This window comes from Prionailurus viverrinus, chromosome B2, assembly GCF_022837055.1.
Source record: "Prionailurus viverrinus isolate Anna chromosome B2, UM_Priviv_1.0, whole genome shotgun sequence".
NCBI lineage: Eukaryota > Metazoa > Chordata > Mammalia > Carnivora > Felidae > Prionailurus > Prionailurus viverrinus.
Window position 1 is genome coordinate 65,811,266 of NC_062565.1, and position 25,534 is coordinate 65,836,799.

Here is a 25,534-nt window from a genome sequence, read left to right on the forward strand (position 1 = left end):
GTGTGTGTGTGTGTGTGTGTGTGTGTGTGTGTGTGTGTGTGTGACTTAGTGCTTTACTCCTCTATCCTCCTCCTTACAGTCACACCAGCAAAAGCACCCTGGGCTCCAGCAGAACCCAACTTCTTGTCATTCTCAAAGCACAATAAGCTCTCTAGACTTCACATTTTCTCGAATGTTCTCTCTCTGAATACCCTGCCTTCATGTCTTCTTAAAAGTCCAGTTACTCCTCAAGACTTGGCTCAGCAATTGCATTCTTCAGGAATCCCTGTGTAGCTTCCCATAACATCCTTTGCAAAACTCTGTGAACTCGTCACTTATCCTTCTCCCCAACTAGCCCATGAACATTATAAGATTCAGGATTGTTTTTAATCTCTGTACCCATTCCAGCTAGCACAGCACCTGAAATTAATAATTGCTTGTTGAAAAAATGAGTAAGTTTTGGGAAGTTCATAAAGGATGCCTTCTTAATTCCTCTTTGAAAAAGTTTTGATAAAATGTGAGTACCACTAGGGGGCACAGAATTATAACACAATTTTCCAGTACACTAGCTCAAAGATGTTTTCCTTCTGTATCAGTCTCTTAACACAGTTTCTAAATATATGAATCTTTAAAAGATCAAATAGCTATATTCAAATTACCTTCAGAAAGAAGAACTAAAGTAGCTGGCAGAAAGAAAAAGTATTGCTGCCATACCAGCGTGTCAGAAAAAAAAAAAATGAAATTAGGCACTTGTATCACTCTGCCAAATACAACAGAGTTTTATGAATAAAAATGAAGGTAGTATTAGGAAAAAGGTCACAATGTAAATACAATCTCAAGAAATTGATACTACAAGATTTGGGACTGTTTTAAAATTTTCAGTAGAAAAGTATCTATGAAAGAAAACCCTTCCTTCTTCAGGAAAAGTGAACAGGAATATTGAGGCTATATCTGTGTTTAGAGTGAAACCCCAAATTACTTTAAAACAACTAACAGAAACTTCCCAATCCTTTTCTTTTGGAAAGAGAAACTGTCAACATTATTAATACATATTAGTGGGCTAAGCTTCTTATTTCAAAAGTTTGGTATTAGTTTCATAGTTAAAAGTCTAGGTTTTTGTTTTTCTTTCAGTGGGTTTTATTTTGTTTTGTATTAAACACCCATAAGTTTGAGTGCTGGCTCAGCAAGTATTTGTTTTGAAAAATTATTAACTTGTCCACACCTCAGTTTCTTCCCCTATAAATTGGGTATGATTGCAGTGCCTACTTGTGAGGCCATTGTCAGAATCAAATCAAATAATTCTTGCAAATCACAGTGCATAAAAACACATGCTAAATATTATTGTTTTCTTTGCCAATGGTTTTTAGCACATTATTTTAGTAATTCCTAGGAAAATAAATTTTTATTAGTTGTTATAATAAAATGGATTCTTTTTTTCAGCCTCTCCTACTCTTTGTCTGCTCCCCTACCAGCCTCTCTTCACACCCATATACACTCCATCTACACCCTTTTTGCATCCCTGGGGCAGAGGCTTTTCTGAAAGGGCCATGCCTCATCCATTGTGTGGGGAAAAGCTGGGATCCCTACTGTGTTAAAAGCTTCATATATTCTGGCTAGGCCCAGAAGATCTCTGATATTACCCTGGGTTCTCTGATTAATTTGTTTGTTGGAGAAACATTTTGAGTAGCTTTTAACATCATATCTCTTACAGATAAGAATTCTTGATTGACTAAAAATGGTGCTGTGGTACACAATACCCATATACTTAAAATATTAAGAAAAGGTAAATATGTTAACCAATGGTTATAATAAGATACCTAACAAATGCAATTATAGTTGCTGTGCTTGTTGGTTTGATTATGATCTGATAGGAGGGAAATAAAAGCTAAGGAAAATGATGGTATAGCTTAAAGGGCATTCTATTCAAGAGTTACGAGATTTCACTTCTACCTCTAGGTCTACAAGACAAATAGCTAAGCCTTAAGCAAGTCACTGAACAGCAGCCAAACAATGGATTTCCATTTCATTGGTAAATTTCCTTTTTGCTCTAAGGTTTGAGAATTCTTCTTACCGTTATTACTGTTCTGGTTGACCCAGGAATCTCACATGGATCAAAGTGCATCCACCTCACTAAAAAGTGGCATTTATTATCACTCACTAGTTTATATGAACCATGAACATGACTTGATGGGAAGATATGTTGAGGGGGTAGGGCTGGGGCAAATGGGAAGATGGAAAGCCATAAAGAAAAAGAAAAGGGGGAGAGTAATGGGATCACTGACATTTTGTGAAACCAGCTCAGATCTAGCTGTTCTTCCCGAAAAGTCTTAACCTGGGCATCTCCTGGCTCTTGTATGGAATTTTCAATACTATTATTTAAGAGTACCCTTCAGAAGAAAAATATAATGGGATAGAAAACACACTGAAATAAAATATTTCTAGTAACTATTTTCAGTTGAAACCATCTCCATATAGACTTCAGAGAACACAAGTTTCCAAGGTCACAAATTTCAGGCAGTCATCTTACAATCTGTGGAGAATGAATGGTTAAAAGCAAACCTATCTCAAAGAATGGGGAAGGCTAATCAACTCACACTTTACACTAGCAATAAACATTTGCCTTTGGAAAAACGTGGTTGTCTTTTGCCTTTTATATCTCTCTATAATGCCCTAATATAATTGTTATGCACAGAATACACCCTATAATGTTTTTACTCCGCACAATATGTATTCCATCCTCTCTTCTGATATCTGGATTTTAATAGTTCAGGAAAATAAAAGGTAGTTTCCTAGCAACATTTGTACTCAAACACAACAACAGAGAAAGCTTCATGACAATACTTTGTTTTCCCCACAATTAATTCCTGCCTTTTGAGGTAAGTTAGCAGGTAGTAAAGAAAGCAAGGGACACACAAAGAGAATCTGGTATTAGAGGCCATGCAGCCTCACCTGGCTTTTCCTTCTCAGGTATGCAAGGGCTGAATGAGTAGGGCGTGCAGCTAAACGCCTCTTTCTGAAAGGTAGTTGACAGACACATTGAAATAAAACCATGTGCTCTTCTGTACGTACTCAGTTGGAGGTAAGGACTGTTTGATGGGATACTGTACTGGGAAGTGAGATTTCTGAGTTCCTAGCAACCCTATGCTATGAGCGCTTGGGCAGGTCTCCTTACCTAAGCTAGCCCTCTAACTGGGGGTTACCCTAAAATATCTCAAAGGTCGAAACCAGTAAGAAGCCGCTTCTAAGCAGCTACTGATTACCAGATCTGATTTTTTTGTTTCATGGCATTTACTTAACATCATGGTTTTACTGATGACTGCTGCCCCGCCAGGAAAATATCACTGGGAAACTAAGCAGCAGGTGCTCTTCTTCCAGAGAACCGTGTCGGTACCGGTTCTGCCTTCCCAAAACTTCCTGCCTGCACGCTGGGCCCAGCTACATTAAGTGAGATGGAAGTCACCTGACCTGCTCAGAGGTGGTGGTCAAAGTTTGCAAGAAGGGAAAACCGCTTGGTTAAGAAGAAATGGTATTTGTTTACTTGCCTGCAGAATAGCCAAGATTTTCAAGTTTAAAGCGTGCACACGAATCATTTTGACTCTAGATCTTTCGCCCTGAAAGTCCAAGCACAGAAACTCCGCTGGGAGTCTAAATATAGCAACAGCAAGCTCCCCCCACCCTCAGCTGGGGTCTCGTGCTGTTCTAGGATTGGAGAGCTTGCTCCAAGGCGCTCTCCGCATCTGCCTCGAATAGCAGGGCACAGAGCAATCTCTCGCACCTCCACAGTGCGTGGGTGTGAAGTGTATTAGGGGAAAGAGACAGTGACTCTGGGTACTGGTGGTTGCCTCACAGTCACGTGGCACCGCGGCCAGCTGCATCTAGCTGCTCCGGCTCTGAGCTAGTGACCTCCAAGAGAGGCTTGGGGGAAAAGGAGGGAGGGAAACAGGGTCCAGCGGGTGACCAGGAGCCAGCCAGAGGGCTTCACGCAAACAACAGTGTAACAATGCAAAGTAAAAGAAAGTAAAAGTAAAGCATTGAAATGCAGCTACTGCCAGAGGCAGAAAGGAGCTGCCGCGGGCGTGGGTGTGTGTACAGGAGGGAGTTGAGAGAGTCTGTATCCCCGAGGGGCGGAGGCAGCTGAAATAAGACTTTTGCTTTAGTATTGCCTCGCTTCAGGCTTCTAGAAGGAAAAGGCAGACGGAATCAGTACCTTGAGATCATCTGCTCTGGTGGAACCTTAGTTCTTTCTTCAGTCTAACGTGGTGGTTGTTTTCTTTCGTAATTTTGTGGGGGTGGGGGGTGAGAATCCACTCTTTCGGTAGAAGGTCCCAAGCCTGGCTTCCTTTCAGTTTCCCCACGCTGACTGTGAGGTTTAACTGCTTTTGCTTTATAATGCGATGTTGCTGAAGGCCAAAGGCCGAAGCCAGTGGCACCGTGGCCTCCCTCCTCGCCTAGGGCGCGCACGCTTTGGGTCCCCAGAGTGTCAGAGGTGGTGGGAGACTCAGCCAGCACTAAGTCGCCACATGTCTCTCACCGTGTAAGTTACAGCCTACAGGGGTGGGGGAAGGACCCCAAGAAGCCGGTGTCCTGGGTTCTCTTCCCTCCAGGATTTTTCTCCCAGACTCTGGGGCCGCCGCTGCCACTGCGGAGACTTAACAGTTTTGTGACTTTTTTCGGACTTAAATGGAGATTTCTTGACGAAGGGATCCCAGTTCGCTCTCCCGTGCTTTCGCGCCGCTGTCAGGCGAAGCCCAGGGGCAACTCCTTAACCGCGGAGGAGCCACTCAGTAGTTGTTATGCCCTCCCTACACTCCACCCCCCGGGCTGGGAAGGATGTCCAGTTACTCGAGGGCTTGCTGCCTGATGCTGGGATGGAAAGTCACAGCCCGAAAGCTGGAGTGAGCCGCGGGGAGATGCCCGCTGCCCGCCTCTCCGCCTTGGGAGTCGTGTCCTACCGGTCTGCACACTGAACTGGCAGGGACCCTCCAGCTGTGCGGGGGACCCGAGCGCCACTTCCCGGAGCGTCGCCCCACGCGCTCAGGTACTGGCTGGTACCTGAAGGGCAGGTCAGGGCCGTTACACACACACACACACACACACACACACCCCTTGTGGAAAGGATAGCAGGACCTGGCCCGGCATCTTAGCGGCGGGAGTCAGCAGAGACCTGCATCTCCAGTTTCTCTTCAGGGCACGAGGCCGACTTACCTTCCGGACAGCTCCAAAGCCCCTGAGAGAACTCAACCAAACTCGCGCCTCCGAGAGGGGCTTTCGAGCCAGGGGAGGGGGCGGACGCAGTCTGGGCGTGGGGAATCTAGTGAGAGAGGAAAGGGGGGAGCCTGGGACTGGGTGTGCGCTGGGCGCGCGCGCGTGGGAGCGTCCCGCACTCCGCGGGTCCGGCCCCGGGGCACTTGGGAAGGAAGGGGCTCTAGCTGCGGTAATGAGAGGAAGCAAGGGAAACCCTCTCAAAGTGACGTCCCAAACAGGTCCTGATTTCGAATTCGAAGCTAAAGACTGCTAGAAATTGGGCCTCCTTCGCATACCCCTCTCCGCCCCCACCCCAAAGCCCCGGCGGTTTGCTGGCTGCTTGCTTCCCCGCCCCTAGCTCGGAGGTCGCGGGCCGGCGGGCGCTCCGTCGGCCGCGGCTTCCTCCTCGAAACCCGCCCGCGCGCATGAGGCCGCTGCCCCCGCCACAGGCACTGGCGCCCCCCTCGCGGTGCCCGTGGTGATGCCATGCCCCGCCACCACGCGGGAGGAGAGGAGGGCGGCGCCGCCGGGCTCTGGGTGAAGAGCGGCGCGGCGGCGGCGGCGGCGGCGGGCGGGGGGCGCCTGGGCAGCGGCATGAAGGATGTGGAGTCGGGCCGGGGCAGGGTGCTGCTGAACTCAGCCGCCGCCAGGGGCGACGGCCTGCTGCTGCTGGGCACCCGCGCGGCCGCGCTCGGCGGCGGCGGCGGCGGCAGCGGCGGCGGCCTGAGGGAGAGCCGCCGGGGCAAGCAGGGGGCCCGGATGAGCCTACTGGGGAAGCCGCTCTCGTACACCAGTAGCCAGAGCTGCCGGCGCAACGTGAAGTACCGGCGGGTGCAGAACTATCTGTACAACGTGCTGGAGAGACCCCGCGGCTGGGCGTTCATCTACCACGCGTTCGTGTGAGTACCCGCGGCCCCCGCGCGCCCCCCGCCACGCCCGCTCCGGGGGGTCTCTGTGCCTGGCCCCGTGGGACGCACTCCGCGCCCACGCCCTGGCCAGGCGCGCGCGCGTGCACACACACTCTCTCACACACTCGCGCGCGCACACGTGGTGGCTTTTATTTCTTTGCACGTGTTTATGGTCTTCCTCCTAGAGCCTTCTACCTCCCTCAGCCCCACCTCCTCCACCTCTACAGACTCAGCCTTCTCCCCTAACACACCCAATGAGCTGCCCCGCAGTTTTAGGCACCGAAGGCGAGAGCCGGGCAGACCTGGGACTTAGGCTGCGCGGATAATTGGGAGCGATTAGGTCCCGAGATACAAAAATTTCAACCGCGAGGGGCGCCCGGGAGCTGGGAAAGGCGAAGGGAGGATGTGCGCCGGTGTGAGGGCTCGTGAGAGTGTACTGGAGAGGTTAGGAGGTGATGCCAGGGTAGGACCGGGTAGTGAGGGGAGAAACGGACGGCTGGGTCCTCAGTCCTGGGGGCGGAGCTGGGGAAGCTGCCGCTTGGTGGGGAGGGCAGCTAGGTTTTAGGTGCGCCCGGAAACACGCCTCGCCACCATCTCCACCACTAACGGAAAATCTGTCAGTGCGTGTAGTCCTTTCTGCCACCGAGATGGCTAAGGTCTAGAAAAGGCGAGCTGGGCGGGGCAAGGTGATGCTCTCGTGCAGTGGTAGAGACCAGTGCTGAGCCTGGGGCTCCGGACCAAAGTGCGATAGCAGAGGCGCAAATGAGCCACCTGGGACAGGGATCAGGCAGTGGGTTAAGTAGGCATTTGTGCCTCCGAGTCAAAGTGCGTGTGTGAGTGTGTGTGTGCGTGTGTGTGTGTGTGTGTGTGTGTGTGTATGTGTGTGTATGTACGCCTTCACCATCTAGCAGAGAATGAATGCTTAATGAGAAAATGATTGGAAGCAAATGTTTATTTTTCCCTTAGGCATTTAAAACCTTTCAATGGCTTTAAAGTTTACTACTGTTTTTCCCACAAGGTCCATTCATTCAGTCTCCTGTTAGAGTTAGCTTTATCTGGACGTTTTAAGGTAGTTTTATGCCGTTACACCCTATCTAATTATTTCTCTTTTTTTCTCATTTTTCATCTCTTTTTAGTTTTTTCCCCCGTTTCTTATGTTAAAATGAAATATAAAGACATCAGCCTAAGGAGACCTGTAGAGAAGGTTTCAGGCACTCACTGATCCGTACCTTATTTCCTAGTAAAATAGGCTGTGAACACATAATCTAGGTTTCTTTTAGAAATGAGACATGTCATCCAAACATAGTTCTCACCTGGGATGGAGGATTGGCATCAACAGCAAAAGCATTTTTTGAAATAACACGGAAGAAGGGGCTGGTTTTGTAAATAGGTGAACCTGGAATTTGACCATGTAGGAGTCAGGAAATTGGTGGAGTCTACAATCCGTGGGGCTCTGGTGTCTGGAAAATTTTACAGTCTCAGATTGATGTGAATATGTAGCATTAGGTAGACTATTCCAGCCAACTTTCCATGTTACAATGCACACAAGGAGAACACTGTGTAGCATCATTACCACATCAAAAGGTGTAACTTTTACTGTAAGATTCACATTGGTTTAGATGTGGTCACTGTACTAAATGATAGGCATAGAGAAATACTATGATACTTTTCATGTTTGTCCTTTCTGAGTTGATATATAATTAATCATGTTACCTAGCAAGCCAGATAAATTCTTTTAACCTGTCAGGGTCTATTAAAACATTTAGCAATAATGATCCGTGTTCAATTTGGCAGCAAAGTATATACTGTATGGAAAATGATTTTTTTTTACAAGCGTATGCTCAGAATATTTGTAGATTTAAATTTACAATATGATGCCATTGGTAAGTTTTAACTTTTGGTAAATTATGCACTGTATATTTGGATAGAGAGACAACTTTGGCTGATGCTCATGTTTTACATATCCTAAGTTTTGCCCTTGAACATGAATGAGGATTTACTGTAACGCAACATTGTCTTTTCAATATATTGGTGTTTAACAGATTTTTATGGCCTTACAGAATTTAGAATCTTTAACAAATAATTTTTCAAGAGGCTCAAGTTTGGATAATTCTCTACTCACCACACTTCATATCAGCCTATCAATCAATGCCTTTAGTGGTAGATATGAAATAAATTATGTGTTTGTCAATGCCATGTGCTAATAGGAAGTCTTGCTTTATACATTTCTAGACTCTGAAACTGTAATGCTTGAGCAATTAGGTCGGGGTGCTAGATCCACATTAGCAGGGAGAGGGAATGGATAGCATCATCTTCTGGGAGGATTCTATACAACTATAGCCCACCCTGAGGGACAAGCCATCTTTGGCAATTGCTTCTTACTGTTTATTTAGAGAGCTGACTTTACGCATTAAATGAGTAAAAGTTACTTTGAGCTGTGAGTCTAACAAGACCATTAATAATAAAGGAAATTATATGAAAATAATTTCTAAAGCAGTGTAACTAATTCCCTGCCAGCCTGGGAATCCCCAAATCTTACTTTAATAACAGTGTTTGTAGCACATTAAGGTTCTTGCCAAGAGCAAGTGCACTGTGATTAATGAGGTACTTCAGGGATGGATTTACGTGGTCGACCAGTGTTTTCACTGCCAAAAAGCAAGAAAAGTATGTTTAAAGTTATATTTCAGGTAAAGACAAGTTTCTATTAAATATGTAAAAATCATTATTATAATGGCATTTTAATGGTATAAAATGTGTTTTCAAGTGTGTATATCTACTGATGAGATGTCTGGCAACAGCAAGAGATGACCTACTTCATACTTTCTTCCAATCTTTATGAATTAGTGGGGATTAGGAGAGTCTGTTCCCTTACTATTCTTAAGGATTTACCAGACAGCTATGACTCCTCATTTCCTGTCTTCAGCTGTTCTTTGGCTGAATAGATGAACTATTCAAATATGAGGTGATATATTTATTTAAATGTTGTTTGTCCATTTTTTAAAATTTTATTTATTTACTTTGAGGTGGGGGGAGGGGCACAGAGAGAGAAGAGACAGAGGATCCAAGCAGGCTCTGCGCACACCCAATGCTGGACTCAAAATTACAAACCACGAGATCATGACCTGAGCTGAAATCGAGAGTCGGACACTTAACCACCTGAGCCACCTGGGCACCTCTGTCCATTTTTAATTCATCCTCTTTTTGGGAAAAGTTTAGAAGAATAATGGTGGTAGTAGAACACATGATAGGGCTTCGTATATAAATTTGCATTGATGCAGCAAATGTGGTTCTAAAAAACAGCATGTTAAACAGGGTGCCAGATACACATAACCCCTACTTTGTCCAGAGTATCTTTGCCTGAGGTAATGCCATGGATCAGAATTTATAGATATTTTAAATTATAAGAAACAGCCCACTCACCCAAGCTAAGAAATTGCAATTCATCCTTGACACCTTTGTTTTTATGAAACTTGGTCCTGCTGGCCATCCAAAAGATCATTAAATTCTGTGTATTCACCTTGTAAATATATTTCCTATCTATTCCCTTCTCTCCTTTGCTATTGCTACTATCCCTCTCTGTTTCTCAGTATCTCTCCATTGGATTATTTGTAATATTCTCCTGCTTAATTATCCAGCTTCTGTTCTCAGCCTTCCAGCTTTCCACTCTGGCACCATAGTGTTTTTCCTAAAATGTAAATCTTAGCATATCATCCCCTTACCTATAACCTTTGGGGTGAGGGTCATAAATGTAAATTAAATGGATTGAGGATGGTTAAGAGTTGGGAAAGTAGAGACAATAGTGTAGTTAACCAAATTCCTTGGAACAGTACACAAGACACTCTATGACATGGCCTCTGTCCATCTTTCTTTCTTCACCTCCTAATGTTCACTCTGAGCTCCAGCCTTATTCCGTGTGTCTCGTTGCTGTGCTTTTGCTCATGCTGCTTCTTTTAATTCTTGCCACTCCATGCGTTCTGGCTGTCTAACCCCTGCTCTTTCTTCAAAACACAGTTTAAGGATTGCTTCCTCTTAGACACATCTCCCCACTCCCAGGATAACTCAGGTGCCCCTTGTCTTAGGTTCTGTGGCACTTCAGGATGTCATTATGATGGTGCTTGCCCCACTGTTTTCTCTGTGAGCTACTTGGTCTGGCTCTCCCACAGGAGGGCAAACCTCCCACACAGAGATAAGGAGAACTACTTATCTCTGAATTCCAAGCACCTAGCAAGATGCCTTGTACCTAGTAGGTTCTCAGTAAATGCTTGCTTAATGATTAAGTAAATAATTTCTCTTAGAAGCCTTTCATTGAGGAGTTTCCAAGTGAACTAAAGCTGATGGAACTACTAAATCTTTTTGATTTTCTTAGAAGATATTGATGACTGATTTTGAGGAGAAAGGTATGGAGCTGGAAGTGGGAGACCATTGCTTTGCTTCCAACTTTCCAACTAATTAGCTTTGTGACGTAGAATAAACCATTTCACCATTTTGGGTATCCAAATCTGTATCTGTGAAATGGGCATGTCACTGTCCAGTGTCTGTGATGGAGCCACGATGGCGGAGGATGCTGCAGATAGTCTAACATTCTATCACAAAGGGAAGGTATATTTGTAATAAGAAGGGATCTTTTATCGTTTCTCTTCCTCATTTTTAGCTGCAGGACTACTTCCTAAATGGTCACTTTAAGTTTTCTCCTAACTCCTGGTGAGGTTGTGTGCCACATAGTAACCAAAGTGACCTTTCTAAAGAGTTAAACAGAATGCATCACTCCTAGGCTTGGAGAAGGAATCAGTTTGTTGTCTGTCTCTACCCAACTCTTTAAAGGCAGGGACTCTTTCCATCTTGTCCTCTGCTGTATCACCAGCACCCAGCACAGTGTCTGCCACATAGAAGATGCTTCTGCTTAGAGACTGATTCACCTACTGATACCCCCAGTCTCCAAAGTATACTACTGACTTCCTGGTGGAAAACAAGAGTTTACACTACTGGTCGCTACCTGTGTCAGGACTCAATTAGACCCAATGAATGACTTTATTATTTACATATATATTCTATTCTGGATTAAAGCTATGTCCATGGAAATTGATATTTGCCTTTTATTTTTACTCCTACATTCCTTAAACATCACCTATTTCCCTTACATGTAGAAGGGACTTATCCAAGTTATACTGCTGTATACCTTGCTAATAGGGTAACATAAAATGCTACAGATATATCCTTCAGATCGATTTGTTTTCAGAAATTTAAACAATGCTGTAGTATTTGAGGCTCATAGTAATATTGAATTAAAATATTGAAAGGGTTAAAATATTAGTATTGGGACTATTATGGCCTAAAGGAAATAAAACCTAAGAAAAAAACATTTCAAAATGGACTGAAATCTTGATACAAGAAACACTATAAACAAGGAAGATTGCCAGCAGCCTTTTGATAATTGCTTGCAAAGAAGTGGTGCCAGTTTTAATTTTTAATTGCAAATGGCTATTTTGGCAGATGAAAATGCCAGCAGAGCATGTTTTATCCTAACCCAGTGGTGTGAAACGACTTGAAGTCCAATTGTTGAATAGCTGCAGTTCAGAGTTATGTTTAATGATTTGTAGATGTTTCCATTTTAATTTCCTTTTCTTCAACTATTTACAAGTATGCTATTTGAAATTTTATTTTGTTGCAACCTGGGAGATAGATTGGCTTCACCACTGTATTTTTTATAATTACTGTAATTCTTTGATGGGTCTCAGAGTTTCAGCTGAGCCTTTGATCCTTTGTTATCAGTGTGTCTGAAGAATGAGTTTCCTAAATGCTACTGATGTCATCTAATCCTAAACTTAAAGATAGTTTGAACTTCTCCATTATATAAGCATATATATGCACACATATTCCATGTGTATATTCCATACACATACCAATACACATACAATACACACACATACATTGTCAGTGAGCAGAGAACTTGTTCATGAAAATATTTACATGCACTTTATTTTTGCTCCTCTAAAAGTAAGACATCTGAATAAAATGCAGGTTAAAAAGAAAAAGGATCTTAAAGTTACTCTTGGCAATATGGAGATTATATCATAATTTTAAAGATATTTAAGTATATATGGGCATTTGTTACAAACTCAGTCATAGTGTCTGTTGCTTCCATTTACCAGTGAGGTAATTCTAGAATCTCTACTCTTGCTTAGTCAGTGGTAGGATGATCTTTTATAATCATGTTATAATTTTTCTTTTCTTTTTTTAATAGTCAATTTAGTTTAATATTTAATTAACAGCCATTATGTGAATCAGTTAATGTGCTGGTTGCTGGTGGTTCAAAAAAGGGAATGATGTGGACCCTGACCTCAAGGAAATTCCATTAGGGAATATAATTACATTTGGATTCAATTATCAGTGTTATTGATTTGATAACTATGAGCAAGTTACTTCCAATAGTACTTACTAAATATGTAAAATAGGCATAATAATATTCCACCAAGGTATTACAGCATCATATAAATTATATGTGTATAATCACACTTAGAATGGTGGCTGTTAATAAAATTATAGAGAAAAATAGAAATAATGCAGTGGTGGGCTATATTGCTATTTTAAAGGTCTAGGATTTTATCCTGTAGGTGATAGGCAGTCTTTCAGTTAGGTGGGGTTTGGGCAGGTAATGATATTGAATTTCTATTTTAGATTGATCAGTCTGTCAGCTCTACTAATGCTGGCTTGAAAGAGGAGATAGGAAAGCTTTTGAAACTGATGTTTCAACTTAGGCAAGAGATAATTTGGACTTGGACTGGGGCAGTGGTAGTAAAGATGGGGAAAAAATATGATGGAGTAGAAATGTATTAAAAATATGGTGATTAAGTTGAAATATGATGATGGAGTTGAAATATAGTTAACAAAGTGAATTTGGAAAATGAAGAAGAGAGATAGATTTGTTATTTCTGGATTCCTGGTTTGAGTGGTTGGCTAGATAGTGGGGCCATTAACTGAGATCACAAAAACAGACAGTAGGGTGAGTGGAATGTTGGGGGTGATAAAATGAATTTAACAGTGGACATGTTGAGCTTTTAGTGACTGGAACTTCCAGCTATATGTTTCCAGCAGCTGTGAATAAAAATTTAAAATACATAAAAGCACAAATAAGAGTTAAAACTACAAGAAGTTCATGTAGAGAGAGAGGGCAAAAATAACTTAAGGATGGAAACCTGCAGAATACCAACATGTAAATGGTAAACAGAGGAAATAGGGGACATTAAAAGGAATAGACAGCAAGATAGATTAAATAAATGAACAATAAAACTATAAATAATCTATAAAACAATAGATTAAAAAAATGGTTAGATGGTCAGGGAAATCAAGGATGTTCCAAAAAGTGTGAAATGTAGACAGTGATTTAGAAAGATAAGGACTATGGAGTTACCATTAGATCTGGCAATTTCGAAGTCTTCAGTGATTTTGTAAGCTCACCAATTGTTCACCTTCAGTGAAGTGGTTAGGGCAGAAGTCAGAAAGCTCTTAATTGAGAAACGAGTCAGAAATGAAGAGACAAAACAGCAAATGTAAGCCATGTATTCAGTTAACCAGTTAGCAAGAATATGTTTCAAGAGAGATTGGAACACTAGCTAGAAGGAAATACAAGACTAAGGGGGAAAGCAAGAGAGTTACCATCATCAGTAGTCATTTTAATTATTGACCATATACTGGACATTGTCCTAAATTCTTTGTGCACATCAACTCTTTTAATCCACAGAATAGCCCTAAAAGATACTATTAATATCATCTCCCTTTAATAGATCAGAATACTGAGGTAGGGAGACGCTCAGTACTCTGTCTGAGGTCAGCCACTGAATTAATGGCAGAATAGGGCTTTGTACTAAGGCAGATTGGTTGAGAGCCCATGTTCTTAGCCATTATATCTTGATTGTGATGGTACCTGTGGGCCTAGGGATCCTCCTATCAGATAGCGTATTTACAAAAACTGCTTTTGGGTCTCTTATAGATAGCTCTTAGCAATGTAGTATATGCATAATAAATACTTGGTGAAAAAATGAACAATAGTCAAAATTCCTTATGAACTGGTACCAGAGAATTATATATAAATTAGTGGTATTAGGAATGTTTGTTCCTTTGTCTTCAAATTCTAACCAGCTCAAGTTGTAATTTTTCCATAAAGGTTTTCCTGATACCTTTGGCTTATTTCCTGACCTCTATTTACCCATTGCTTTTATTATTTAGACTATTTACTTTAGCCCTTAATTACATTTTTGCATTGACTTCAAATTGTATCATTTATCTAATTCTTCACAAATAATTTCTAAGGAAACCAAAGAACCCTCTTTAGTATCTCCCAGATTTTCATTCTTTATTTTTAATCAAAATTCACCCTACCTATTGCTACCAATAAGATTGTTTGAATCTTATAATCTTTTGTTTTCCCAAATACGAATTTTAAGTTCTCCTAATTTAAATTGTAGAGCAATTTGTATTGAAGACCCAAATTGCTGTTATTGCTTCTTAGTACCATTCCCTATGAACATTAAATTTCTAATTTATACTTTCACTGCAGAATACCTAAGATTCAGTTAAAAAGAACAGAAATTGCTTAAGTTTCATAATGGCTGAGCATAGAACCATTTTCTCCAAACTGAATTTACAGGATTTTATTTCTTTAAACTAATAAAATAAGCTTGTTTTCTTCATGCTAACATAAATACATTTCATTTCTCCTCCATGCTTGTCTCTGTCTCCTCTTATATATACATTTTTTTTCTGGGAGTTTCTCTTTTCTCTCTCCCATTTGTTCCATTTTCCACCCTCCTGCCCCCAATTAAGCTACTCTTAATTTTTTGTTTGTTTTGTCCTTCCTCTCCATGCACCCATCTTTTTAGAATGGTGTTTCTGCACGTTTCTTTATATCATGTTGTATAATTTAATTCTCTTCCTGTTAAAGCTGTCTACTCTTAATCAGGAGATGCATTGAGTCTGTAATTGCTTACAAGCTCCAAGAGTGCACTGCTCCAAGATATAAGTAAACTGGGCCACCTAATTTACACATTGTATTGCAGTAATTAACAGAAGCCTCCAGAAAGATGTGAGGGCTAGAGACCTCTACTTTTCTTAGAGTTTTAGTTAAGGTCAAATTTCTTAGAAAATAAGGGAGTGAAGTCTTAAAATTGCTCTGAGGTTTTCTAATATCTATTTATTATTTCTGAAATCTGGGAATATTCAGATAGATATGCAATAAATAGTTTATAAAAAGCATTTTTTGTATTGGAAACTGACTGCTATATATGGATGAGAAATAAATTGGAAATAATTTTTATTCCAGATGTAATTATAGAGAAAGGTACATTAAAGAAGTCTAAATATGTTGTGATGTAAACAATAGTAGTTAACTTGAAAATATTCAACACATAGACTGCTATAGTCATGAGGGGTTTCCTTATTCATTGAGCCAAGAAGTAGATCAATAATTTGGCAGCAGAGAGCTGTACTTTTCCTCTTTAATTGAGAGATTAAAGCATGGATTCAAAAGGCAAGTGTCACAGGAGTACATATGAGATAGCAAACCACCTGTATTTTTTCCTACTTGGAAAATTTTCCAAAGCATAGACCATGTGAAAGCTATTTCCATAACCTTTTATAGAAGGGGAGCCTTCCATTTCTCTAAACCTTTTTCTCATACCTGAATGAATCTAGGACTAGATGGAATTGAGAATTCGGATTCTTCTTCTCACATTTTGAGTTGTTGGATACATTTCTCAGCTTTCTGATTTATTTTTTAATGTGTATTTAAAGAGACATTTTTTAATGTGTATTTATTTTAAGAGAGCATGAGCAGGGCAGGGGCAGAGAGAGAGAGGGGGAGAGAGAATCTCAGGCTCACCGTGGAGCCTAACACGGGGCTCAATCTTAAGACTGTGAGATCATGACCTGAGTGGAAATCAAGAGTAGGACACTTAACTGACTCAGACACCCAGGCACCCCTCACCTTTCTGATTTGTAAAGTTAGGACATAATTTGGAATATTTGTTCAATAACCTGACCTCTTATTATGTGTATGATCCTCAGTAGGAACTACCAGGGCTAAATGGAAATAGAACACAACCTGTTCTCTCAAGGAATTTTTTACTCCAGAAGGATATTAGTTTACTATTTACTGAGCTACAAAAACCATTTATCTGAATTGACTTAGGATAAAAGCAAAGGTTGGCCCTTTTCCAGCGGCTTTTAGCTGTTGCTGCTATTGAAAGGGTTTACAAGGTAAACTCCAGAATCACCATATAAAGAACTGCTGATTGCCAGTTCTCTTGACCCCTTGGGAAACTTTGGTGTTCAATTGCCTGTACAGGTGGGCGTTCTGCTCAGGGCATTCCCACACAAAGACCAAATACAGGAGTTCCCACTGATCATAGTAATTTCCAAAGAGTAGTAATTAAACTAGTTAAACTAAATGTTCTAGTTAATAAAACATTCTGAGTATGTTTAATTTGCTCCAAAGTATTTTTAAAAATAGAAAAGAAACCAGTGCTGCTTCATAATACTTTGTTTAGGAATATTATTTGTTTTCTCCCCAAAATGGCTGAAGAACAATAACGTAAGCCAAAAATTTGTTGTTGTTGTTGTTGTTTACATCAAATGAAATGCCTATCCTCAGTATATACTCAAGTTTCTAATATTGTTAACTTCTTTATTCTGGTACCTGGAAGGAAAATATTATACCCAGCTTTCCAGAGGGTCTAGAATTCATTCATTCATTCATTCATTCATTTATTCATTCATTCTTGGATTCATTCATTCAATAATTGAATGTCCACTGCATATCCTGTTCTCATGTCCTTGGAACACTTTGAAAATACTGCTTTGCATTTGATTGACTTTCTCTAGGCATGTGGAAAATGGCTCTCTTCTTCAGCTTTCACTTCAGAGTGAAAGTAAGATCAGTAAGTGGAAGAATTTGTGTTCATTGTGATCTCTAAGGTGCTTTTCACTCATCTCCTTAAGACTAGAATCTAACCTTCAAATATATTTCTGAGCTAGATAAGCAATCAAGTTAAGGAATTACAAGGTGAGATTAAATTAGTTTTAAATTTTCCATGCCAGATGATAAAATCCTATGGCTCTGTTTTGCTTCATCAAATGGAAAAGGTAGAGAAGCTGAATGGCAATACAAAAGACTTAGAGGGAACCCATTTTTAACCTTCAAGATAGGATCTTGAACCCAAGGAACATTTACTCTTACTCTTGCTGTCCTTGACAACTAGAAATGACAGTCACTTTGTTTAGGAGCAACATTTTACCAAGCTTGCACAAATTGGTATCATGGTTTTTGTTTTCTTTTTCCTTTAGAAGAAAGCCGGGTAAGGTCTTTTAGATTCAGGTCCACCAAAAGAGAAACACAATGTGATGTTTCAAAATCACCCCCAAAGGAATGAGCTACTCTAGTTATGTTACCTTACTTCAATCTTAAATTGAGATAGTCCTGCAGACCTTCTAAAGATAAGACAAGAGACAAAAAAGGGAAGAAAAAAGTATCCAGTCATCATATTTGTGCCAATCATGTTGACTCCTAGGTAGTCATTCAGGCCACCAGTTTGGTTTGACCATCATGCTTCAGTGGCCTATTATTGTCTTCTCTAAGAAGAAGGGAATAGTAGTCATCCCACTGAAAGTATAACTTATCTTTAGCAGGAAAGATTCTCTTACATGGTTCTAGAGTGTTCACTTCCAATGTTGGACTTGATGAGTTACTTCACAAATTACTGTTCCCAAACTAGTTGGGTCATGTTTCCAAGAGCTATTTTCCAGAGCTCATGGTTTTGGAGTTTCATTCCAGGCTTTGGGGCAAGAAGTAGATAATAAAAATAAGTTTATAGATGGTCCTAAGTGAGGTAGCCTAGACAACCTTAAACAAGAATAATCAAGATGTTATCATCACATTGTGCTGGAGAAAACATAATATTCCTCTAATTCAAAGGTAGTTATCATAACTCACAAGTGCTGTCAGTGAGGGATTACATATTTTTCCTCCAAATAAGGTTAAAGGCAATTACCTGAATTTTTTTTTTCTCTTTGGTTGGTTGTTGGTCCAAAGTCCCTTTTCACATTGCAATCTTAATATAAGTTTGCAAAGCACATGATAATACATTTTAAAGTTATGTTTTATTTTTGTTCTTGTTTGTTTTTATTTTGCCTCAAGAGCCACCCATAAAGTGAGTGGTTACTCCAGAATAATTGTCTGGGAGTGGTATGGCCACATTGCATGACAAGGACTTGGCCTGGAGTGTTTGCTCTGAGAGTGTGAAGGGGCAGAGAATAGAATTCAAAGGGAGAACTGGAGGTCTTAGTCCTTGATCAATTTTTGGTAGGAAAAAGAGATGAAAGAATTAAAGGTTTCGAGGTTTCAAGCAAATGTGACTATGACCGAGTAGAAGTTGCTTAATTCTGTTTTAGGGAGAGACGGGATGCATGGTGGACACGTTTGGGCATTGGGAGAGAAAGACTGAGGGTCATTAGTTACCAATGTGGAGGTGATGGATGAAAAAATAATAAAGGTGTTGGGAGAAGAATGTAGCAAGAGAGGTTTAGCAAATAGTGGCATGTGGAGAGAAAAGTGGGGAAAGAGGGGTTTGTGAAAGGGACAGAGAGGAGGAAGACCAGTGCCATACAGCATCCAAAGGAGAACCAAGACTCAGAGAAGGATTGCAGTGGGGCGAAAGTATTATAAAGAAGAGAAATGAAGATGTCAATGTAAAAAGTAGCAATAATATGGAAAGCAGGATAAAGGGAGAGGGGCCAGAACCTACAAGAAAACTCAGTGATCTAGGAGTGAACAGCATTTGCAGCACTATGTGCTAGGAGGACATCTAGTATCACAGGGGGAAAAAATCATGTCCTGGAAAAAGGGCCAAAATAACTCAACAACCCGTTACAATGCAAGTATAGCAGTCAGCATTTCAAAAGGCATCCACAGGATGAGGGGTGTCCCTGAAGGTATGGAATGGGGACTTCAGGGGAAAGGGTGGTATTCAGAGAGCTTCCTGTGAAAGCAGGGAAATCTGGTTTGAAAGGAGTTTTGCAGTCCCTGAGAGAGATGCTGATAAGTGCCAAGCAGTTATAAAGAGTTTGAGATAAGGCACCAAACAGTGCTTGGAGGGGAAAAGAAGGAGACAGATTAGGCTGCAGAATTGACAATTGAATGGGTAGAGAGAGAGAATGGTAGATTAGAGAGCAACAGTGTAAAACTAAACCTTTCTTTATTTCCCCAAGCAGCTGGAGGTGTGCACAAATATAAAAACCTAGGGAAAGGGCCCCTCTAGAAGAGGAAAGATGAATGTAATTGAAGAGGAACAGATCCTAGAAAAAGAGAGATAGGGATTTATGGTAAATAAACAGTTTAAGGCAGCAGCCAGAGGTGAATAACACGATTTCTTAACAACTGCAAGGCCCTGATGGAGTTTGGCATAACCAGGTGGAAGACTCAGTGTGTGTGATTTGGAGAATCTCTCTGACGGTGGTGTGCAGAGGAGATTTAAAAAGCAGATGGAGCCATAACCCAGAGCTGGCAACTGTGTCTAGGGAATGAGAAATGCTCTAGGAGTCACACACACTAAACACGGGTGACCTTGGGCAAATCACTAACTTATCTAAGCACCGACCATCTGAAAAATGTAGACATGATAAATGTGGAAATGCACAAGTTATGAAAGCTGGCACACACACACACACACACACACACACACACACTCGCACACACGCACACACACACACAATGGTAGTTTTTATACTTCCTAACCTTAGCCTCTTCAGAGGAGGAGATACTGCAATAATAAATACATGTAAAAACGTGTTTAGTGAATAAATGAGTGAATAAATGAATTACCACAATATATTCCTTATTTTACAACAGCATTGTATTTAGTGCTAAGATTAGACAGTCAGAAATCCCTTTGTCTGTATAAGCTTTTTTAGTTTGAGCTAAAAGATTTTTCTCAGGAATCAGGAAATATTTTATAATGTCTTTATTTTTGAATACTTGGATAAAGGCACATTCTTAAAGCTTAAAGTTGAAAACACTGTCAAAGACTACTAATATGACACATTTAAGTAATAAGATTATAGAGCTGGAAGGACCTTTGGTAACTGCTCTAACACTGTCTTTTTTTTAGATGGGAAAACTGAGACTCTGCAAAAATGTTAAGTAACTTGCACAAGACCAGTCATTTACTGTCAGAGCGCACTGGTGGCCAAGCTTTCCCATTGCCCTTACAGAAATGACTTCAGTTATAGGTTTTGTGATCTGCCCTCACCTTGCTCTACTGAAGATTCTCTATGGTTTTTAACATATGAACAAAAGAAGTGAATAATGACATTCATTAAAAATACTATTGTTTGTTCAACTATTATGTGAAGAGTAATCTTTAAAAAATTTTTTTAATTTTTATTTTAGAGAGAGAGAGAGAGAGAGAGAGAAAGCAGGGGAGAAGGGCAGAAGGAGAAAGAGAGAATCTTAAACAGGTTGCAGGCTCAACAAAGAATCTGACACAGGGCTCGATCCCATGACCCTGGGATCATGACCTGAGAGGAAATCAAGGGTCAGACACTCAACTGGCTGAACTACCCAGGCGCCCCAAGAATAATCTTTTAAAAAGCATTTTCTCTCTTTCACTCTGTATATTATCAGAGAAAATATTTCTCTCTTTTACAAATTTCTAAATGCCAGAAAAGGGTATTAATTTTTATGACCTTTCTTCTAAAGAAGTTGAATTCTGAAAAAACGGTCTCTTTGGGGGTTAAAATATATATTGGCTTGTTCTTTAAAGGCTCCAATAAATGAATAGATCAAGTAAGATACTAATTAATACTTAGTACTTTCAGTTGCAGCACTGTGGTTTCTTTCAGATATCAAAATCTGGGGAGAAATATCTCCAGAATTCCAGTAAGTGGGAGTGGGAAAAGCACATACAAACATTATATGAGGATTCCAAAAGCCTCCCTCGCTCCCTCTTGCTGTCTTTTTTTTTCTTTCTTTCTTTCTTTCTTTCTTTCTTTCTTTCTTTCTTTCCTTTCTTTCCTTCCTTCCTTCCTTCCTTCCTTCCTTCCTTCCTTCCTTTTTCTTTTCTTTTCTTTTCTTTTCTTTTCTTTTCTTTTTTCTTTTTTCTTTTTTCTTTTTTCTTTTTCCTTTCCTTTCCTTTCCTTTCCTTTCCTTTCCTTCCTCTCTTTCTTTCTTCCATACATTCACACATACACACACACAAGCAATCTCACTAGGCAGATTCATTAGTGAAAGCAAATGTGGTCATCCATAAGTTCAAATGAACTCGAACACCTGTATTTAAATGTGCCATGTTAAAGAGACCTAGCACCCAGCTTATATGCCCAAGAGAGCCTGGGCCATGACATACAGGAGCAGCAGGGAAAGATGACCCCAACTTCTGGAAACTCCTTGCCCTACTTCATGAGAGGTGAGGCACCTCTCCAGCTTTGTAGGTACAATATATATTTTCTAATGTGAATGCCTAAAATTAACTTAAACTTGATTTCTGCCCTCCTGGTATTTTTTTTAAGTTTATTTATTTTGAGAGAGAGAGAGAGAGAGAGAGAGAGAGAGAGGAGTAGGGGGGGGGACAGTCAGAGAGAGAGAGAGAGAGAGAGAGAGAGAGAGAGAGAGAATCCCAAGCAGTCTCTATGCTGCAGCACAGAGGCAGGGCTTGAACTCACAAACCATGAGATCATGACCTGAGCCAAAGTCTGATACTTAAATGACTCAGCCACCAGGTACCCCATCTTTGACTATATCAAATGTACTTTTTGTGGTTAATGTTATCATTAGAAAATTAATGGTTTCATTAATGAATTATGAGAGTAAAGGAATTTTGGTTACTGTTTAAAATTGTTGGCTTATAGGGGCACCTGGGTGGCTCAGTCGGTTGAGCGTCCGACTTCCTCCCAGGTAATGATCTCACAGTCCATGGGTTCAAGCCCCACATGGGGCCCTGTGCTGACAGCTCAGAGCCTGGAGCCTGCTTCTGATTCTCTCTGCCCCTCCTCACTCATGCTCTGTCTCTCTCACTCTAAAAAAGGAATAAATGTTAAAAAAAAAATTAAAATTGTTGGCTTATAAATGGCAATTTTTTGCATGAATCTTGTATATATACATTGAGAGTTTGATGTGCTGTACGTGCTCCTCCAGGCATCTTCTCTGTAGATAGGAAAATTTTGAGGCAGAGAAATGACTTGGAGAAAATGAAAAACTCTCATTTATTTTTATCAACAATCCTTTGTGCTCTAAATTACTCCTGTGGTTTTTAATACCAACAGTATTTTTTCTCAGTCATCATAATCTCGACGTGGTCCTGATTCAGAGGTACTTCATTCACTACTCAAAGCTTCTTCATTCCTTACCCAAACACAGGGATGGGAGTGGGGGGAGGCAGATAAAGGAGAGGCTAGATTTTCTTTGACACATGGCTCTTGCAGTTTTCCTTAAGAATAGGGTTGGTTTGGTGCCACAAGACAAAGAGCAGTTTACAGAGCACTTCACATCTGCTCCCTTTGGTCATGGAGCAGATTTGTACACAAATGCAGAGCACTTACACTGATGCTCAAATAAAGGGATCCTATAGTTATGAAACCCTGACGTTACCTATGGAAGAAGGTCTGATTACGTGACATCTGTCTGTTTTTTTTTAAATTTTTTTAATGTTCATTTATTATTGAGAGATGGAGTGCAAGTGGGGGAGGGACAGAGAGAGGAGGAGACACAGAATCTGAAGCAGGCTCCAGGCTCTGAGCTGTTAGTACAGAGCCCTACGTGGGGCTCAAACTCACAAACCTCGAGACCATGACCTGAACCGAAGTCGGCCGCTTAACCTACTGAGCCACCCAGGCGCCCCTGATTATGTGACATTTGTTAAACATGCTCATTGTGGTAGCTGCTGCTCAGCCACATCAAATTCACAGGCCAAATCCACACCCTATGTAATAATACCAATCTGCTAAACATTTTTGATGGCTCTGAAGACAGCTGCAGCTGTTAGGTATTTGTTACAGAAGCCAGAATTCTCTTCATTCAGAGATCTGTGTAGTTTGCAAAGATGTAAGTATAAGAATGTTTCCTGAAGCATTGTTTTGTCATTAAAAGAAAATTCTATCATTATCAACTAGTTAAATCAACAATGGCAAAATTGTCCAAGGGAAAACTGCATTCTTTGAAAAGAAGCAAGTAAATGTGCATGACAAGGTATGTCATGATTTCTAAAATGAATTAGTAGGTAAAATAATCAAGATATAAAATAGTGGATATAATGTACATAAGTATCCATTTTTGTAAATTAAAAATGCGCACACTAATAGATTCTCATTATTTGTGGCTTATAGTCTATAAAGTCGCTGTAAACACTGAGTTAGTGAATACTGAATCATTGCCCCTAGCAGAAATACAGGGTTAGGTTCATTATTATTACTATTTAGTATGTAATTGTTTTATTAATATTGAACTCATAGTGAGTAGTACTATAACTCATATCTAAATGAAGCTTACCTTACATGTATTTTATCTGGAAGGCACACCATAGCTTACTTGTACTTAAGAACTAGACAGTGACAACAACAACAAAACACCCTAAAAACAAAAACAAACAAACCACTAGACAGTGCTTCAGCACTATAATGGGGGCCTTTTGAAACAGTGAAATCACTTTCCTCTCAAAAAAACAACAAAAAAATGAAAAACATGGCATTAAATGCACCTTGAAAAGGACACTTGTTTACAATGGGAGCTGAAACAAGAAGGCAGAGAATTGCTTTCTTCAGTGTCAGTTGGGAATGTGGCTTCAGTAGACATATTTGGGGCCACCTTTTTCATGTCTACATGTGATCATGAGTGCCAAGCGAGCACTGATTTTAGGAGTAGGAAAATTCACAAATATGGAATCTGCAAGCAATGAGGATCAGAATATATGTGTGCACACACATACACACACATCCCTTTATGTGTGTGTGCAAATGGACGGTTCCTCAAAGGACTATAAGAAACTGCTAGATGGAACTGTTAGAGAATAAGACTCCATGGCAGAAGTAAGACAAGGTGCACCTTCCATTGTAACTCTCTCTCTGTCCCATGTGGCTGTTTTGTGTGTGTGTGTGTGTGTACGTGTGTGTGTACATAACATATACTTCTTCTCTGTCCTCTCTTGCCCTCCTCTACCACCACCACCATCTTTATTCTTCAACAAGGTGTATGCATTTTCTGAGGAGCTATAGGGATAAGATTTTATTTTAGCTAAATTTATCATAGTGAATATACACTGAATCAGGCTCTTGGCAAAGTTGGCCAATATAATTTTGCAAAGGAAGCGTGTTTTACAAATGTTAAGTATGACACTCAGAACATGAGTTCTCTGGGTAATTTGTGTTACAGAATATTACCCTATTTCCTAGCACCCTGAGAAAGCCTGGACTTTAGGGCACTTTAAGTCTGCCAAATACCCTTGCTTAAATTCTTAGCACAGGTTGTCAGATTGGAGGCTTAATAAGTAGAAAACTACTTAAATAATATTAATGATATTAATGACAACTATCAAGTTGGTATCTGACATATGTGTGGAAATTTTCTTCAGGTAGAATTCCAGTTTCTCGTCTCCTTTCACCTCCCCTGTAGAACAGAGGGGGCGGCAAATCCCCAGGTTTAGTCCCTTGGCTTTTTGCTGGGCTCAGAGTTCTCGAGTCTCCCTTCCACAGGATGCCCAGAACTCAAGAGCATCCATTTCTGACTTGTCCTCAGCTCATATGCTTGGTTTCTTGGGTTACTTTGAAGTCTTGCCTTATAACTTATAACTTTAGAAAAGAGGGAAAAGTTTTAATTTTTTCTGTTTCCTTCCTTGCATATGCCATGGCATTCTTTTCTTTTAGCACCTATGAAAAGCCTGAATAGAAAGTAATCTCCCTGAAAATCTTTCTTCCTAATTAATCTAGAGATTTTCCCTTCTGCTAGGTACTTCCTGTGATGTACTGTAGTCCTGGTTAAAAGCAAACTGAAGCTAAGCTGACAATGGGTTAAAAAAGAAGATATATAAGTCATGCTCATTATTAGTTATATCTGGGATTCACTGGTATTAATGGCTTCCCATGGACTGTCACCTTATGCCCATTATTTGTAATCAAAAGTAACTAAAATTTCTGTATAATTTGGCTTCTGCCAGCAGTGTTTCATCCATCACTCTATCTCTTCTCAAACATTGAGAATATTGTCTTTGAAATATGTTTGTATGCGTATACACATATATAATCAAAATGTGTGAAAACACTCCTTCATTTGAAAAAAATAACAGGCTTGTAAAGAATAACTTTAGCAACAAATGGTAAGTTTATTTTAAGAATAAACTTCATAAATGTATGGACCTCTAAAAATAAAA

At 40.5% G+C, this 25,534-nt stretch overlaps 1 protein-coding gene across 2 annotated transcripts in view; it reads left to right on the top strand.

Moving 5' to 3' along the window:
* Nucleotides 1-5,707: 5,707 nt before the first annotated feature.
* KCNQ5 (potassium voltage-gated channel subfamily Q member 5) overlaps nt 5,708-25,534 on the top strand; it is a 521,883-nt gene continuing 502,056 nt past the window's right edge. For both annotated transcript variants that reach the window (XM_047860007.1, XM_047860006.1), the window contains exon 1: nt 5,708-6,122. In XM_047860007.1, coding sequence (XP_047715963.1) covers nt 5,710-6,122 — 413 coding nt within the window. In that variant the 5' untranslated portion in view covers nt 5,708-5,709. The remainder of the gene's footprint in view (nt 6,123-25,534) is intronic.